Below are 16,058 nucleotides of genomic sequence, written 5' to 3'. Positions count from 1 at the left end.
TCTTAGGGGAAAATGATGGGAGGAGGTCAGTGTGACCTTCCTGCCTCTCCAGTTTTCTTACTTTACTTCAGTCCAAATTATGTAATACTTGAAGGACTGTGCTTGGAGACATTATGTTCTTAGCTCTGTATTCTCAAGGTCATGTTCCAGAAGTTTAGGATCATATTTTCCCCCGATGTTTCTCTGAAAGTTTCTATCAATGTAGTTTATTAGTTCAAATGTTGCATTAAGAAATTACAGAGTTTGAGCCGGGCGTTGGTGGCGCACGCCTTTAATCCCAGCACTCGGGAGGCAGAGGCAGGCGGATCTCTGTGAGTTTGAGGCCGGGCTGGACCGACAGCCTCCAAAACAATACAGAGAAACCCTGTCTCGTAAAAAAAAAAAAAAAGAAAAAAAAAAAGAAAAAAAAAAGAAATTACAGAGTTTGAGGGGCTGGAGATATGACTTGGTGGTTAAAAGCGCATACTGTTCTGGCAGAGGACCACAGCACGTTTCCTAGCAAGCACATCAGGCCTGTCCTCAACAGCCTGTAACTCTAGGTCTAGGAGATGTGATGCCCTCTTCTGGCCTCCATGGGCAGTGCACTCACTTGCCCTCTACACACATAAACACATAATTAAACATAAAAATGAAATACAAGTTTCACAAAGTTTGAGAGAGTTTGGGAAATTATAGAACCATGAATATTAAATTTTGAAGTGACCTTCGAAGTAGGTCCTTTCATTTTAGAGACATGGAAATGGTGTGTTTGAGTGGGTGTGGTGTAGTAAGCTGTGTATAAATTCTACCACATACCAGGAGCATGTTTCTGGGCAACTGACTTTTGGCCTTCAGGCTTTCCTTTCCAGGTGTTCCTTGCTAGTTTCCACAGTCATGGCTCCTTTCTTGTTCTCTGAGTGATTAGTGTCTAGCTCACGTTTATTCTTTAGTACCACTGCCTGAATGTCTCCCTTTTCATCCTTAGATGAAGATATTTTCTGGAGATATCTGTGTTCCCCATTTCTAATTTTATGCAATATTTCAATGCTGGTTCTGGTTGCATCCAGTTAAGATCATCTCTCTATTCTTTCTGCCTGTTTCTACTTTTTGGTTCCTTCAAAACAATTTGTTCCTCTTGACCCAGAAGGCAGCATCGTTGTGACCTTATTGAAGTCCTTGGGGTTCCTACTCTGAGGGCTCTAACACCCTCTGCTATGTGCTTATTTTTGCTGCAATAGAAACACTCTAACACAGACTCCTCCTCTTTCTTCTTTTTCTCCTCCATCTTTTTGTTTGCTTGCTCTGCACAGCTATACTTGGGTTTTCACAGGAGACACTCACCGTTAAACAGTTGTTGAACAGTTGTTGAATCAAAGAGAAATGTGTTACAAGAAAATGTGCTACCCTCTCCAAGATGGGTTGTCTCTCAAGTATCTGTAACATACACCTTTGATTCCTCAAACATCTGCCAGTGCTCCTGGCCAGAACATTTTCTGACAAAAGTCCTCTGGACTCTTAGATGTGGTGTTTTGCTGAGCAGAAGGGACTTGACTGAGCATCTCCAGCTGTGTCGTGGATGACTACTGCCTCCTGTTGGTCAGGACGGATGTCTCCAGCAGAGGCAGTGGAAACAGAGCATACAAACTTCTAGGTGCAGATGGCTAGTGGAGCTTCTACAGTGCTATTGCCTTTATGCTCTTTAAGCTTCAGCCTCAGGTTCACCTTCGTTTACATAATTACCCAAGAACCTCAAGTCCCGCTTTGCTGTGATAATTACACATGGGTTCCACTGGGCCTCTAGATCAGAGAGCTTTGGATGATGACAATTTCTGTTATCCCTGGAGAGTAAGATTCAAAATGTTAAAACTGTAGTTCTGGACCTTGAGAAATGGCTCGGCAGGTAATATGCTTATCACATAAGAATGAGGATCTGAGTTCAGATTTCCACTTAAAAATGCCAGGCACAGTCATGTACACTTGTAGCCCTGATGATGGGGAGTGGAGACAGGCAGATTATAGGCTTGCTGACCAGACAGTGCACTCAAAATGGTGTGCTCCAAGTTTGGAGAAACATCCTGTCTCAAAAAGAAAAACAAAGACAAAATAAATGTATAAATAAGGCAGAGGAGTGTTCAGAGCAAGACATCTCCACATCAACCTCTGACCTTTACACACACCTCATACACATGAGTGAATGTGCACATACAATGCATATAACACACACACACACACACACACACACACACACACACTCCATATTTCTGCATAAGTAGCTTAACCATAGGCCAGTGTTTGACTAATTCAATGTGGGAACCAGCTAGAGGGCAAAGCTAATTCAAAGGAGAATGGGCAGAGCTGGTCTTTCCTGTTTCAGCAAGCTCTCCAGCTGATGCATGACTACGGTTTTAGGGACTGTCAGTTTGGGAATATTAAAGAATGGGATCATCGGCTTCTCTAACAGCCATGAGGTCAGATTGTTGTTAGAAAGCAGGGCTCTCTGTGTCCTAAGCCGTGTGGTTCTGCTTCTGTAACTTCCTCCAGTTGTTCTAGGTGTATCCGGTGCAAAACAGCAACAACAACAAAAAAAATCCAAAAACAAAAACAAGGAAAAAAAGGAAGAAAAAAATCACCAAAGTTTTGTCTGTTCCATTGAGTTTCACTATTCATTTATATTCCTATTAACCAAATATTTAGATGTTAGCTAGGATGGTAGGAAGTACCTGGCCTTAGGTAAAGGCCTTTGAGTCCACAGGATGCACACGGTTGGGGTGAAATGAAGTAGGAGTGCTCGTGGTGTAGAGTGTTTTCCAGGGGAAGAACAGATTCGGAAGCTTTAGGAGAGACAGGTAAGGAGGTTGTGGGGAATGTAGCACAACTGAAGGGAGAAAAGAGCGACAGCCATGTGGCAGTGCTTCCTGGGGAGAGGCGAAGACCATTTTTATCAGTGAATTGGATTGAATTGGGTGGCGATGGAGTTGTTCTTGCTTTGGCAAAGATGTCAGTTGACTGAGGTGTGAGAAGCACTAGATATTCATTAGGTTTAAGTGTGCACTGGGCAAGCATAATGGCTTGGCTTCTGGAAGCATTGAGGAAGGCAGATTTAAGACAATAAATGAGAGCAGGAGTAAGTATTGATAGACACTTGGTGGTAAGGATGAGACTTTTACCTTCCCTCTGCTGTGTGTGTGTGTGTGTGTGTGTGTGTGTGTGTGAATCTGTAGGATCCATTGGAACAATGAAAATATGGAGAACCCTTTCATGCTAAGAGTGCTGTGGGCAGCAAGGCAGCAATGAGAAGAACATGGGTAGGCCTAACCACAAGGGAGTTAAACTTAGTAAATTTGTCTTATTTTTTATTTTAAAGTATTTTACTGTGTTGCCTGGGCTGACTCTGAATTCCTGGAATTCTGGACTCAAGGGATCCTTTTGCTTTGGGACTGTCGGCATGCGCCACTGTGCCTGGCACTGCCTCTCCTCCCCACAACACACACTTTGACCTAAGGTTAAAAGTAGAATTGCTTTTCTCTAAAGTAAGACATTTATGCATCTTTCTCCCAGTAGCATGCATCTGTTACTACTCACTGGGAGATTAAGAATTTAAATATTGGGGCCTGGAGAGATGGCTCATCGGTTAAGAGCCGTGACTGCTCTTTCAGAGGACCCCGGTTCAATTCCTAGCTAACAACTGTCTATAACTCTAAGATCTGACACTCTCACACAGATATACATGTAGGCAAACACCAATGTATATAAAATAAGAATAAATAAACTATAAAAAATTTAAATATTAAAATGAGTATACTTTTCTGCCTCAGTAGGCTTTGATTTACCCATAGATGTGATGTGTCTACATTTCTATTCAATTCTGCTTATTTTGACTTTCAGAATCAAGAAAATCTCAAATCTGGAGAACCTAAAAAATTTAGATGTCTTGGACCTTCATGGAAATCAGGTATTGTACTGTTCCCTTCCTTTCTCCCTTCCTTCCTTCTTTCCTTCCTTCCTTCCTTCCTTCCTTCCTTCCTTCCCTCCTTCCTTCCTTCCTTCTTCCCTTCCTCCCTCCCTCTTTCTTTGAAAGTCTCCAGCACATTTGGTTTTATACATGTTTCAAGAATCACACTAATATTGAATTTTAAGAGTCACTTTATGGATTAATTGACTTTCCAAGGTCTTCAGCCTTATAGTGCAGGGTTTTCTAGTTTCTTAGAAGTAAATCACAGATGAGACCGCGGGGGTCTGTGTGATTATGGCAGTTTTTATTTAGGCAAAGTCTCAAGAACTGTAACCTTATTGACTTCCTTCTTTATCAGGATTTCTCCTTCATCCCACCCCTTGCTTCTTCATCAGAAGTCATTACTGTCCTGGATTTTGTGACCTTCATGCCCTTGTGGGTTTTTAAGTTTGTTTCTTAAAATCATAATAAGGAATTGATATTTTATCTTGTAGCATACTTACTGGTCAGGGTACTCTATAGGAACAGAACTGATAGAATGTATATATGCTGCCTAGTTCTGTGTCACCTTGATACAAGCTAGCGCTATCTGAAAGGAGGGAAACCTCACTTGAGAAATTGCCTTCATAGTATCCAGCTGTAGGGCATTTTTCTTAATTAGTGATTGATGTGGGAGGGCCCAGCCCATTTTGAGTGGTGCTGTCTGTTGGCTGGTGATCTGTGTTCTTTAAGAAAGTAGGCTGAGCAAGCCATAAGGAGCAAGCCAGTAAGCAGCACCGCTCTGTGGCCTCTGCTTCAGCTCTGGCCTCCAGATTCTTGTCCTGCCTTCCTTCAGTGACGGACTACAATGTGGAAGTATGAGCCAAATAAATCCTTTCCTCCCCAAGGTTGCTTTGGTCATGGTGTTTCATCATAGGAATAGAAACCGTAACTAAGACAGTATATATGTGTGTGTCTGTTTTATTAAAATGTTTCATACAATATGGTTCACATAGCCCAACAATTCTGTCTCCCACTGGAGAGAACAAGAATCTGCTAGTTGCTCAGTCCACAAGGCTGGATGCCTCAGCAGTCCCAATCTGGTGAACAGGCCTGGAGGATTCTGGGAGAGCTTCTGGTGTTCAGTTTACAGTGGAAGCCCAGAGATGTTGGTTCTAACACCTGTGAAGGGGCGCCTCAGAAGTAGACCTTGCCAGCAAGAGTGAGGGCAAGCAGCAAAAAAGCAAAGTTTCCCTCTTCTGTACCCATTTATTGCGGCTACCACCAGAAGGTGCCACCTGCACTTAAGGCAGATCCTCCCACCCTTTCTTCTGATGAAAAACAACCCTCTGGAGTGTTCTTTGGCCTGTATTTTTAGTTCATTCTACATCCAGTCAACTGGCAATCAGATCAGCTGTCAGTCATATATACCATTTTTAAAGCTATCATTGCAGGTACAGTGAAGCATTTTGTGATGCTAATACTTTTAGTAAGACTATTTTGATATTGAAATAATAGGTGCATGAGGTTTTTCAAGTTATGATATACCTTTGAGAATTCACAGGTACCTGTAATAAGTGCCATGTCACTTGATCACGTGCAAGCGTCATCTGCTGGCCACTGTTCAGGAAAACACTCTGTGCTTCATAGGCTCACTTTATTGCTTTTTTTTTTTTTTTTTTTTTTTGTCTTTCAAGACAGAGTTTCCCTGTGTAGCTTTGTGGACCAGGCGGCTTAGAACTCACAGAGATCCACCTGTCTCTGTCTCCTGAGTGCTGGGATTAAAGGCGTGCACCACCACCTCTCAGCTGTATTGCATATTTTATAGCTTTACCATGCTGACAATCTGATATTAAGATTGCACATTTGTACCAAATAGTTATTTCTTAAAGTTCCATAGGCACAAAGGGGGAGTTTGAAATGAGAATTTAAATCTTCTTTTAAAATATCCAACTTTAACAAGCAAAACTTTGGTATATTTCAGAACAAAGAGGGACAGCCTTCATGACATTAGGTCCCTAAAACTTCAGGAGATGAACCACTCAGCTGGGCAGTTTTTGGTGCATGCCTTTAATCCCAGCACTGGGGAGGCAGAGGCAGGCGGGTTTCTGTGAGTTCGAGACTAGCCTGGTCTACAAGAGTTAGTTCCAGGAGAGCCTCCAAAGCCACAGAGAAACCCTGCCTTGAAAAACCGAGAGAGAGAGAAGAACCATTCAATAAAAACATCAAATTTAGCAGCAGGGTCTGTGAGACAGCTAAGAGGGAAAGGCATGTACTCCCAAACCTGACTACCTGAGTTCTGCTCCTGGAACCCACATGGTAGGAGGAAAGAACAAACTCCCACAGTCGTTCTCTGATCTGCACATTCATGCTGGACATGTGCATGTCTTTGCCCTAAATAAAATGAATAAATGTAATGAAATAAATAAAGCTAAACACCAGTTAAGGGAAAGAGTTTGATCTTTAGAATTTACTCTCATTAGCAATGTGGGAACCTTTCTGGAGTAAGCACTCCCACACCAGTGAGATGGAGGAGAGGAGATGTCACTGGTGGACTCTGACACCAGTGAGATGGAGAAGAGGAGGTGTCACTGGGGGACCCTGGCACCAGTGAGATGGAGAGGAGGTGTCACTGGGGGACCCTGGCACCAGTGAGATGGAGAGGAGGTGTCACTGGGGGACTCTGACACCAGTGAGATGGAGAAGAGGAGGTGTCACTGGGGGACCGAAGCTAGGACAGCTCCTGTAAGGCCTTGGTATTATTGGTTCAGTTCGTATTCTCACTTTATATTCTATAAGGCGGGGGAGCAAGCAAGCAAGATTTTACAGAAGCTTACGTGGCAGTCATCAAGAAGCCTATGTGGCAGTCATCAGGTTAAGGGCAATAACAGCAATTTCTCTAGGTCATTCTGTTCCAGGTAACAAATGAAGCCATGTTTTTGCAATAGGCAGTACAGGTGATACTATAAGTGAATCACTAAATCAGTCAATCAATCAATATCTGATAATTGGTCTTTTCTACTTTATTCTATTCATTAGAAATTAAGATTATCTATTGAACATGACGTTAAGCATAGTTGTCTTATGGATATGGAAGTGTTTTGAGGAGTGACGGTTCTGGTCAGGAAATGGGTCAGGGCATGGGAAGAGATGGAGAGGAGCTGTCGTAGCTTGTTTTCTATTGCTGTGATAAACGCCATTACCAAAATCACCCCAGGGAGTAAAGGGTTTGCTTCAGCCTAAAGTGTATGGTCTATCACGAACAAAAGTCAGACAGGAACTTGGAGGCAGGAACTGAAGCAGAGACAGCAGAAGGGTGCTGCTTACTGGCTTTCTCTCCATTGCTTGTTCAGCCAACTTTCCTCTAGCAACCAGGACCAACTGTCCAGACATGGCACTACACACAGAGGGTTGTGCCCTCCAATATAAGTCAATTAAGAAAACGCCCCCATGCACTTACCTATAGGCCAGTTTGATGGTGGCACTTCCTCAATTAATATTTCCTCTTTCTGGAAAACTCTTGCTTGTATTAAGTGATAAAGGACTGACTGGTGCAGGGGGAAACTGTTCTCTGGAGAGAGGACAGTTGGGACACTAGTCATAGTAATCTTGCAATGGGGACACCTTAGTGGTAGGCATGTTAAGGTGACAGATTGAATAAATATTTAAAAAGTGGATACACCAAGGGTTAGCCTTCTCTATGAGAACAGTGGTGAATATAGATTTTTATTTGGTTGTTTTCCTAGGGATGCTTCAACAAGATACAAATGGGCTTCTAGAAAATTCTGCTCTTTCAGTAATAGCTCTTTCAGGGAGAGCGAACCCTTCCTATGTTGGCAGATGGTACCTTTCCTTATCCAGAGGTGGGAAATTTGTCTTTATCCAGGCACCCGAACACACAAATTTCCTGGTGTGTTCAGAAGGCCTGGACTCTCTAGTCAATGTGGTTTAACATTCCGGTCATTGTTTTGTCGATCTATGAAGTAGATTAATCAAAGTGTTTATGAGTGCTCTTTGCCTAAAGCTTCTGTCACTTTCTCTGTGATTGTGTCTTTGTCCATAGCTGAGAGAATAACTGACTTTATTCCACTAATTGCTGTGACTTAACTGAGTTGTAAGAAACTAAACAACGTCCCTCGTGGTATCTTTCCAGATTCATAGATTAATGGGGCTGGAGAGATTGCTCAGTGGTTAAGACCATATGTTGCTCTTACAGAGGACCTGGTTTCAATTCTTAGCACCTACATGGTGGCACACAACCATCTATACCTCCAGTTCCAGGGAATCAGTGCCCTCTTCTGACCTCCAACAGCACAAAGCATACACATGGTACACATGCAAACATATAGGCAAAACACTCATATACATAAGATAAATATATTTTAAAGTTACAGACTAATACTTATGTCCAAGAACTAACAAAGTTTCCAAAGTAGAAGTAACAGAAAAATACAGGTGGCTCTAGTTCCAGGCCCCATGGTATTTGAGGAATTGGAGAAACACAGTTTCTAAAGGGAATGTTCAGGAATATATGCAGAAGAAAGAACTGCTGTACATGTGCCTTAGTCATAAAACAAAATCTCTGACATATGTCACCTTAAGTAGTAAAGGAAAGTTTCATTTTTTGCTCACAAAGGTTCAAATTCAAAATAAGGTGGCTGTATCGGGGCTTCAGGCAAAGCCAGGAGAAATCACTAGAGAGAGCATTTACATCTTGGACCAAGAAACAGAACAAGAGGGGAGTCTGAGGTCCCATAATCCCCTCAGGGACACATCCCAGGTCCCTAATGACCTTTCTCTAGGCCTTAAGTCTGAATACTCGTGGCACTTCCCAATACCTGCAGGTTGAGAAACAAACCTTCCATGGGGGCTTGTGGGGGCACACTGATCCCACCCCATAGTAACCCATGTGTGTTTTTCTTGAGCCCAGCAGAGTTACAGTTCATTTTTTCTGTTATAATTACAGCCCGTGTCCACCTCCACACCTGTCTTTCTTTCATCCTCCTATTTCTTGTTTTTCTCTGTATTTTGGGAGAGTTTTTCAAGCTCATGTGTGATTGTTTACATTACTGATTTTCTTTTATACAGTCTAATGTTGCAATTTCATTAAGTACATATATTTCAAATTACATCATACATTTATTGTCATGTCTTACTCTATCTTTTTGTACAGTTCTGCCATCTATAAGTCTCCATAACTTGTTATTTCTCTTTAAATTTTTATATAACTTTATTTCACTTTAAATCAAATAGATGAAAAATCTTGGAACAAATTTTAAACATAACCACAGGTTTCCTTCATATATTTTCCAATTTATTGTACACCATTGCATATGTCTCTTCTGGGGCCTAGAAAGAAACTAGATGATGTTTGTTGGTTGTAAAGAGTCCAGGTAACAGCATGGAAACTGTATTGTGAATCTAAAAAGACAGTCTTTTAGCAAACATTTGCTTTGAAATGTTAGATTTTTAAAAAAAAGATCAAATGGTTACAGCAATGTAAACAAACAGATTCATATTTACTGATGCTGAAATCTATTTTAAAATAAAAAGAGGCCAGGAGAGGGCATTGGATCCCCTGGTGCTGGAGTTACAGGCAGTTGTGAGCTTCCATGTGGATGCTAGGAACTGAATTCTGGTCCTCTCCAAGAGCAGCAGCTCTCTCAACCCTGAGAGGGTCTTCCCAGCCCCTGAGATCCTTAATGAAAAGTGATACATGGAGTACCCCACTGTTTCTTAAGGATGTCCTGTGAAGAGGTGGATGAGTACTCTCCCACCTCCTGTGTTGGAGACACTCAACCTTTGGGCTGTGCTGGCTGAGTAATAATAGGGGGGCTTAACATCATGCTGTGCTCCCTCCCTTCCTGAGCATTTAGGCTGCTCTGCTGTGTCTCTGTGCTCATGTGCTTCTGTGGCTTCCATGGCATTCTTTTGCAGGGCAGTGCCTACCACACTGCACCCTAACTAGGCGTTATTTCCTGACCTAAGTACTTCTCTTACAGAGTTCATCTTTTCCTCCCACTGGAGCTCCTTGTCCCTTCAATCATTCAGACCCTTCACTGCCCTCAAGATCCTGACAGTCCCATGTCAGTCCTGTCCTTTGCTTTTTCCCCTGAGAGGCTTGATTTGCCTTGACAGAGCATTGTGAGCATGTGGCTCAGGGCCGGAGGCAGTTTCTGTATGACAGGTATGACAGATGTAGGACCTGGCAGACTTAGAGCTGCTCCAAAGGGACTCATTGGCCATTTGAGGAAGTTTACTCTACATGTTTGTTATGGTCAAATTGTCAACTAGGATTCTTAGCTAATTTTCACAAGTTAAATGGCTTCATAGGACTTGCAGTGAGACACTTAAATGGACTATAAATATCTCTGTATAATTTTGTCTTGGCATAAACTTGTCACTAAATCTGGTGACTTGGAATATTTTATTTTTGGAGTTTTATGACATGTATATGCTAATCATGCTCCTCCCCCCCCCTTTTTTTTTTACAGATCACCAAAATTGAAAATGTCAATCATTTGTGCGATTTGAGAGTTTTAAACCTTGCCAGGAACCTCTTGAGTCACGTTGACAATCTCAATGGTCTGGATTCACTAACTGAACTTAACCTCCGACACAATCAGATCACCTTCGTGGTGAGTACCACCGTGACTGGAGATTCTCCCTGCTTCTTGCTGAAGGAAGCATGTGTGTAATGCCAGAATCTTAAGTTATTTAGGTTTTTTTTTCTGAACTGTGACTATAATGATGGAGCTTTGTATATGTTGATCTGGAAAGAAAGGCATTTTCTGTTTTAAATGATAAATATAAAATTAAAAATGGTGGAAGTGTTATGTCTAAATGAAGCAGCTGGTGTACCTGATAAGTGCCCCTTATCCCTCTGTCATGGTACTGAGTTAGAAAGGAAAGGCCTAGAGAGAAGATGTAGAGGTCCATATGGTCATCTTTTGGCAGGTCTAAGGAGGCCTCATGATGAAAGGGAAGATTGCATAGGACTGCAGAGACCTAGTGCAGGTCTCAGCTTTACCTCTGACCAGTTGTGTGACCCTGGGTCAAATCCTGGAACTGTCTGGGTCTCATTTCAGATTTGTTTAAAAATGAAGTAATTGGTCTTAAATGACATTTGTGTCTCTCTTGATTTGCTTACTCTAAAAAAGGACATCACAACATCTTAGACCTGTGTGTGAGCAGAGGGGAAAGAGACATATTGTGGGGACAAAACCTGAGCTTTCAGTCTGACTTGAAAGTGGGTCTCAACCTGTGGGTCATGACCCTGGGTAAAATGGGGTTGCCTAAGACCATTAGAAAACACAGATATTTACAGTATGATTCATAACAATAGCAAACATTACAATTATGAAGTAGCAATGAAAATAATTTTATGGTTGGGGTCACCACAGCATGAGGAACTGCATAGAAGAGTCGCAGAGTCAGGAAGGTTGAGAACCACTGGGCTTGACTGTTAAGCTGTGTTGGCAGAAAAATAGCAGTGGATCTTAAAATCACGTGATGCTCATCTCCTTGCTTCATGGTGAAAACTTTGGATCTTCCGCTGTGGTGTCAGAACCTGGCTTCAGTTCCCAGCATCCATAGGGTGGCTACCCCTACTTCTCCCCCTATAGAAGGACTTGATGGTTTTGTTGGAAATAGGTGACTAAATAGTGGCCTGATGTGGAGGTCTTATGTATTGATACAAAGGTGGAAGGTCCTAGAAACACCTGTCTTCCATTTTATGATTAGATACCAGCCAAGTGGACTTGGCACCATCATCATTTTAAAAGTTTCCTTTGTTTCAACACTGCAGAAAAGCTTCATTTGGACCTCTCTGATGTCATTCTTGCACTTTTAAAGGCACATCCTAATGGAACCCATCCTCAGTAAAGAGTAGTGTGCTCTCTGTGGTTTACAAATGTGGGGCTAGATGATGCTCCCTTGTATCAATTGGTTTTGCTTTCGATTTCTCCAGAAAATCTAAGGCAGCTAGCATCCATGTCTTCTGGGAGAGGAGGATACTTTCAGAACCTTTTCCAAGAAGTGGATTATTGCACAATTTCTGAATTGTGTCGAGTCCTCCTCAGGTTGGGTGAAATGGTGGAACTGGGCCTGTTTGTTTTCAGTTTCCAGACTGGATTACTCTGCTGTGAATCCGCATAGGCTGCTCAGTCAGGACTAGTCTGTCCCCATGCACCCCCCCCCCAGCTAGTTGGGGTCAGCATGTTCCTGCCTGGAAAAGCACATGCCATTCAGCCAGGAACTCACCTATTGCCCAGTGAGTATAGTCTTTCCTCATTGCTGTAGCAGCTGAGCCAGCAGCAGTATCTATGGGAAAGAAAATTGTATCCATTCATAAAACTTAGAAAGACAAGGATGCCATGCATAGATCTTTCATAATGAAAAGTATAGTGCAGGTAATGCAGGAAGTTGAATGTACATGTAAGGGTATTAGTTCAGTTCTTCCCTCAGACAGGGCCTTCTATTATATAGCCTTGGTTGGCCTGGAGCTCACATAACTGTACCTGCCTGTGCCTGCAGAACGCTGGGATTAAAGGTGTGAGCTCCCAAGTCTGGCATGCAACCTTTGCTTAAAGAATGCAAAAGACTTTAAAATTTAAGGTTACATTTTTTTCCTTCACCTTTTCCTGTCCTTGGGTTCAGTTACCATGGTTACTCTTTGTTTGAGAGTGTGGAAGATTTGGGGTGAGACAGGGTCTCATGGAGCCCATACTGTCTTTAATTCCTTCTATTGCCAAGGATTGACCCCCTAATCCTCCTGCCTCCACCTCCCAGGTGCTGAGATTATAGGTGTGCTCCACTATATATGGCTTTTTTAAAATGGCTGATGATCATTAGGATTTATTATTATTTTTACGTGTAGGTGCAGATGTCTGAGGAGGTCAGAGGCCTGGCATCTCTGAAGTAGGAGTAGGTGGTTGTGAGCTGCCTGATGCGGGTGCTCAGAACTAAGCCCTGGGCCTCTGCAAATGCAGAGGTGTCTTAACCACTCTGCTCCCTTTCCAGCCTTGTTGGTACTCTTTAGGCAAGTGCTCTGACACTGAACGACCCCCAGCCCTTCGACTAGTATCTTTAAAATAAAAACACACATTGGGTAGTGGCTTGGGTGTTTGAGCCCTTGTTTAGCCATAAGGGATGGAAGGGGGCAGTGTCTCTCCTGTCTCTGTCTTTCTCAGTTGATTGCTAGATTGCATACCTCATTGAATTGGACAACATCCCTTCAGGATGAGTGGAAAGGAAAGCTGCCTCACATGGTGACTGCTGAAATAAGAAAAATTTTATTTTGTTGAGTAGAAAGACTTTGTTTCCTTTTGTGCTGAATGAGATGCTCTTCCTGTCATGATGTGTGTCTCCCACCCGCCCCCTTGTCTGTTGTTGCCATTACTAACCCTCTTCCTAGAGGAAGTACCACCCTCTTGTCCTGCCTACTATACCTGGGACTCCTTCAGCCAACTGCTCTGGACATGCTGGCTGTGTGCATGAGGAGGGTGGGGTAGAGTTAGTATTGGTTCAGGCATTGCTGTTGAGCAGACGGATTACACACCTACCCAATGTGCTTTATTCATGCTGTCCAGGCCTGATCTTAGCATGCCCAGACTGAGCAGGACTGCCATGGCCTCTTGTCTGGGGAACTTGTGTCAAGTGAAGCATCTCTCTTGCGGTTCCCAGCTGTGGTCCCTTCTGCTCAGAGCCATCTCTTGGGAAGTTACATCGGCTTCCTGAAATCCATCTGAAATGTCGATCTGCCAGTTACCACTCTCCTGCTTTCTTGATTTCTGAGAATTTACTTAGGTCGGTATGTTTCTATTGAGCCTCAGGGAGGAAACATGTTACCTTGTGAACAGAAACTTCTCATGTGTTCAGAGTCAAGACTGATGTTTGTTTGCTAATCCTTTCTTGGAAATTGGGTCAGTGTTGAGCTAAATATCTGTTTAGTTTCCATGGTGGCGTTCCCTTTTAAAAATAAAAACTTGGGTGTGGTGCTCAGGTCTGTACTCCCAACTATTGGGAGGCTGGAGAGGGTTTACCATGAGGTCAAGTCCAGCCTCAGCTTCATGGTGAGTCCAGATGAGCGTGGACTAGAGTGAGACTCGGCTTCCACAATAACTGGGAATAATATATCAGTTTTGGTAACTCTCACCCAGATTAATAAACGAAACCCTTTTGAGCACAGCCCAGGCCTTTGTGTTCCCCTCCCCGCCACTGTCTCCTCACAGAGGTAGCCTCCTCCTGAGTTTGGTGTTGTTCTCACACACATCTGTTTCCCTCTCTTCTTGTTTACAGTGCGAGGGATCAGCCCAGGGCTTTCCACACTTCAGTTAGCACTCTACCACTGTGGTGGTTTGAAAGAAAATGGTCCCCAAAGGGAGTGGCACTGTTAGGAAGTGTGATCTTGTTAGAGGAAGTACATCACTGTGGGGGTGGGCTTTGAGGTCTCTTCTCAAGCTTCACTCAGTATGACAGTTAGTTGACTTCCTGTTGACTCTGATTCAAGATGTAGGACTCTAAGCTCCAGCACCATGTCTGCCAGCATGCTGCCATGCTCCCCACTATGATGATAATGGATTAAGCCTCTGAAACTGTAAGCAAGCCCCCTCAATGAAATGTTTTTATTTATAAGAGTTGTCATGGCCATGGTGTCTCATCACAGCAATAAAAACTTAACTAAGACAACCACCAAGCTATTTCCCCAGCTCCATTTAGTTTATTTTTTAAAAATTCATAGACAGTGCATAGTAATAGGATTGCATGCTTTTAAGTGTTTTGTGCATGGACACCATCTCATAGTTCATGTTTTCTGATTTTGCTCTGACACCATGAAAGTCATTGATTTTAGTACATATAGCTCTAGTTCACTACTTTTGGTAGCTATATAGTATTCCATCTTATACTGGACAGTTATATTATTTGCAATTTTTCCTTATTACAAGTGACACAAGTACATTCCATATCTTTGTGCATGTCTGTCTCTACAGACAGACCTTTTAGAAGGTTTTGTTACAGTCTATAATAACAAATTAATGTAATGGCTGCTCCATACAAGTCCATATGGTTGCATTACAGAAAATGAAAACATTTCAAGGGCACACACCTGCCTCTTCTGAGAACCAACACATTCTCATCTGTTCTTTTCTATCTCATTAAAAATATTGCTCTGAAGGTTCCTTGGTCTCAGCCACTAAACTAACTTCTTGACCAATGAGAAATCAGCTCTTTCCTGTTTGTTTTCTTGCCTTCTTTTAAAAAAGTATAATTAGATTATTTTCTATGGAAGAGGGAGTTGAAAGACTGTAACAGCCACAGGATCAGGGAGTTTGCTGTGAGACTGTGTCTTCTAGGAATGTCAGAAGTTACATTCATAAAGTCTCACCAACATGACTGACCAGACATGAGCTGAACAAAGACAACAGTAGACATTCCAGAGTGGACAGGAGAAATACCATGAGTCTCAACCCTACACAAATACCTGTAGGTAACTAAGGAATGCTGGAGTGGGAGAAGAGAGAACACACCAATTATCTATATGTGGAGGGCAACACAGGAATCATTAGAAAGCTTAGGTAGATGCAGAACTATTATGTTGGTTATCTTGAAAGTCCACAGATAGCTGACATGGTTTTTGTTAGATTTCTTCCCATATATCTTATTTTTTGTTAATATTATGAAATTTTTGTTAAGAAATTGGTTTGCTGCTCTTGGTAACATGTGGAACCATTGTTAATTTGGTTCACTGATTTTTTTCTGTAGCAACCTTGCTCTGAGCATTTATTCTAGTAATATGTAAGTTATCTAAATGGGTATTCTGTTTAGAATTGTTTGGGTGTTTGTTTTTTTTCTAAACAAATAATAGAAGTTTCGTACTAACCATTATATATTACTGTGTGTTTTAATGTTTGTCCCCCTCTAAAACTTTGTGGAGACCTTGTCACCAGTGTGAAAGTCTTGAGAGGCAGGGGGTAAGTAGACAAATGGAATGAATTCCTTTATAGAGAGGCTTGGAGGAGCCTGTTGCCCTACATCGTGTGAGGACGTGTAGAAGGTGGCATCAAGTGGAGGACCCTTACAAGACACTGAATTCGATTGCTCTGTGTTCGATTGAGCTAGATAACCCTTAGCACAAAGCTGAAGTGGA

General features: G+C 42.4%; 1 protein-coding gene across 6 annotated transcripts in view; it reads left to right on the top strand.

Annotated features, from left to right (window-relative positions):
* The window catches only part of Lrrc49 (leucine rich repeat containing 49), a 103,345-nt gene that overhangs the window by 12,481 nt on the left and 74,806 nt on the right, over nucleotides 1-16,058 (top strand). For all 6 annotated transcript variants that reach the window (XM_040739675.1, XM_040739673.1, XM_040739678.1 and 3 more), the window contains 2 exons: nucleotides 3,865-3,931; nucleotides 10,405-10,548. In XM_040739675.1, the coding sequence (XP_040595609.1) occupies nucleotides 3,865-3,931; nucleotides 10,405-10,548 (211 nt within the window). The remainder of the gene's footprint in view (nucleotides 1-3,864; nucleotides 3,932-10,404; nucleotides 10,549-16,058) is intronic.

This window comes from Mesocricetus auratus, unplaced genomic scaffold, assembly GCF_017639785.1.
Source record: "Mesocricetus auratus isolate SY011 unplaced genomic scaffold, BCM_Maur_2.0 Super-Scaffold_100691, whole genome shotgun sequence".
In the NCBI taxonomy this organism is placed as follows: Eukaryota; Metazoa; Chordata; class Mammalia; order Rodentia; family Cricetidae; genus Mesocricetus; species Mesocricetus auratus.
The sequence above is the reverse complement of the archived record's forward strand: the minus strand, read 5'-3'. Positions and strand labels throughout refer to the sequence as shown.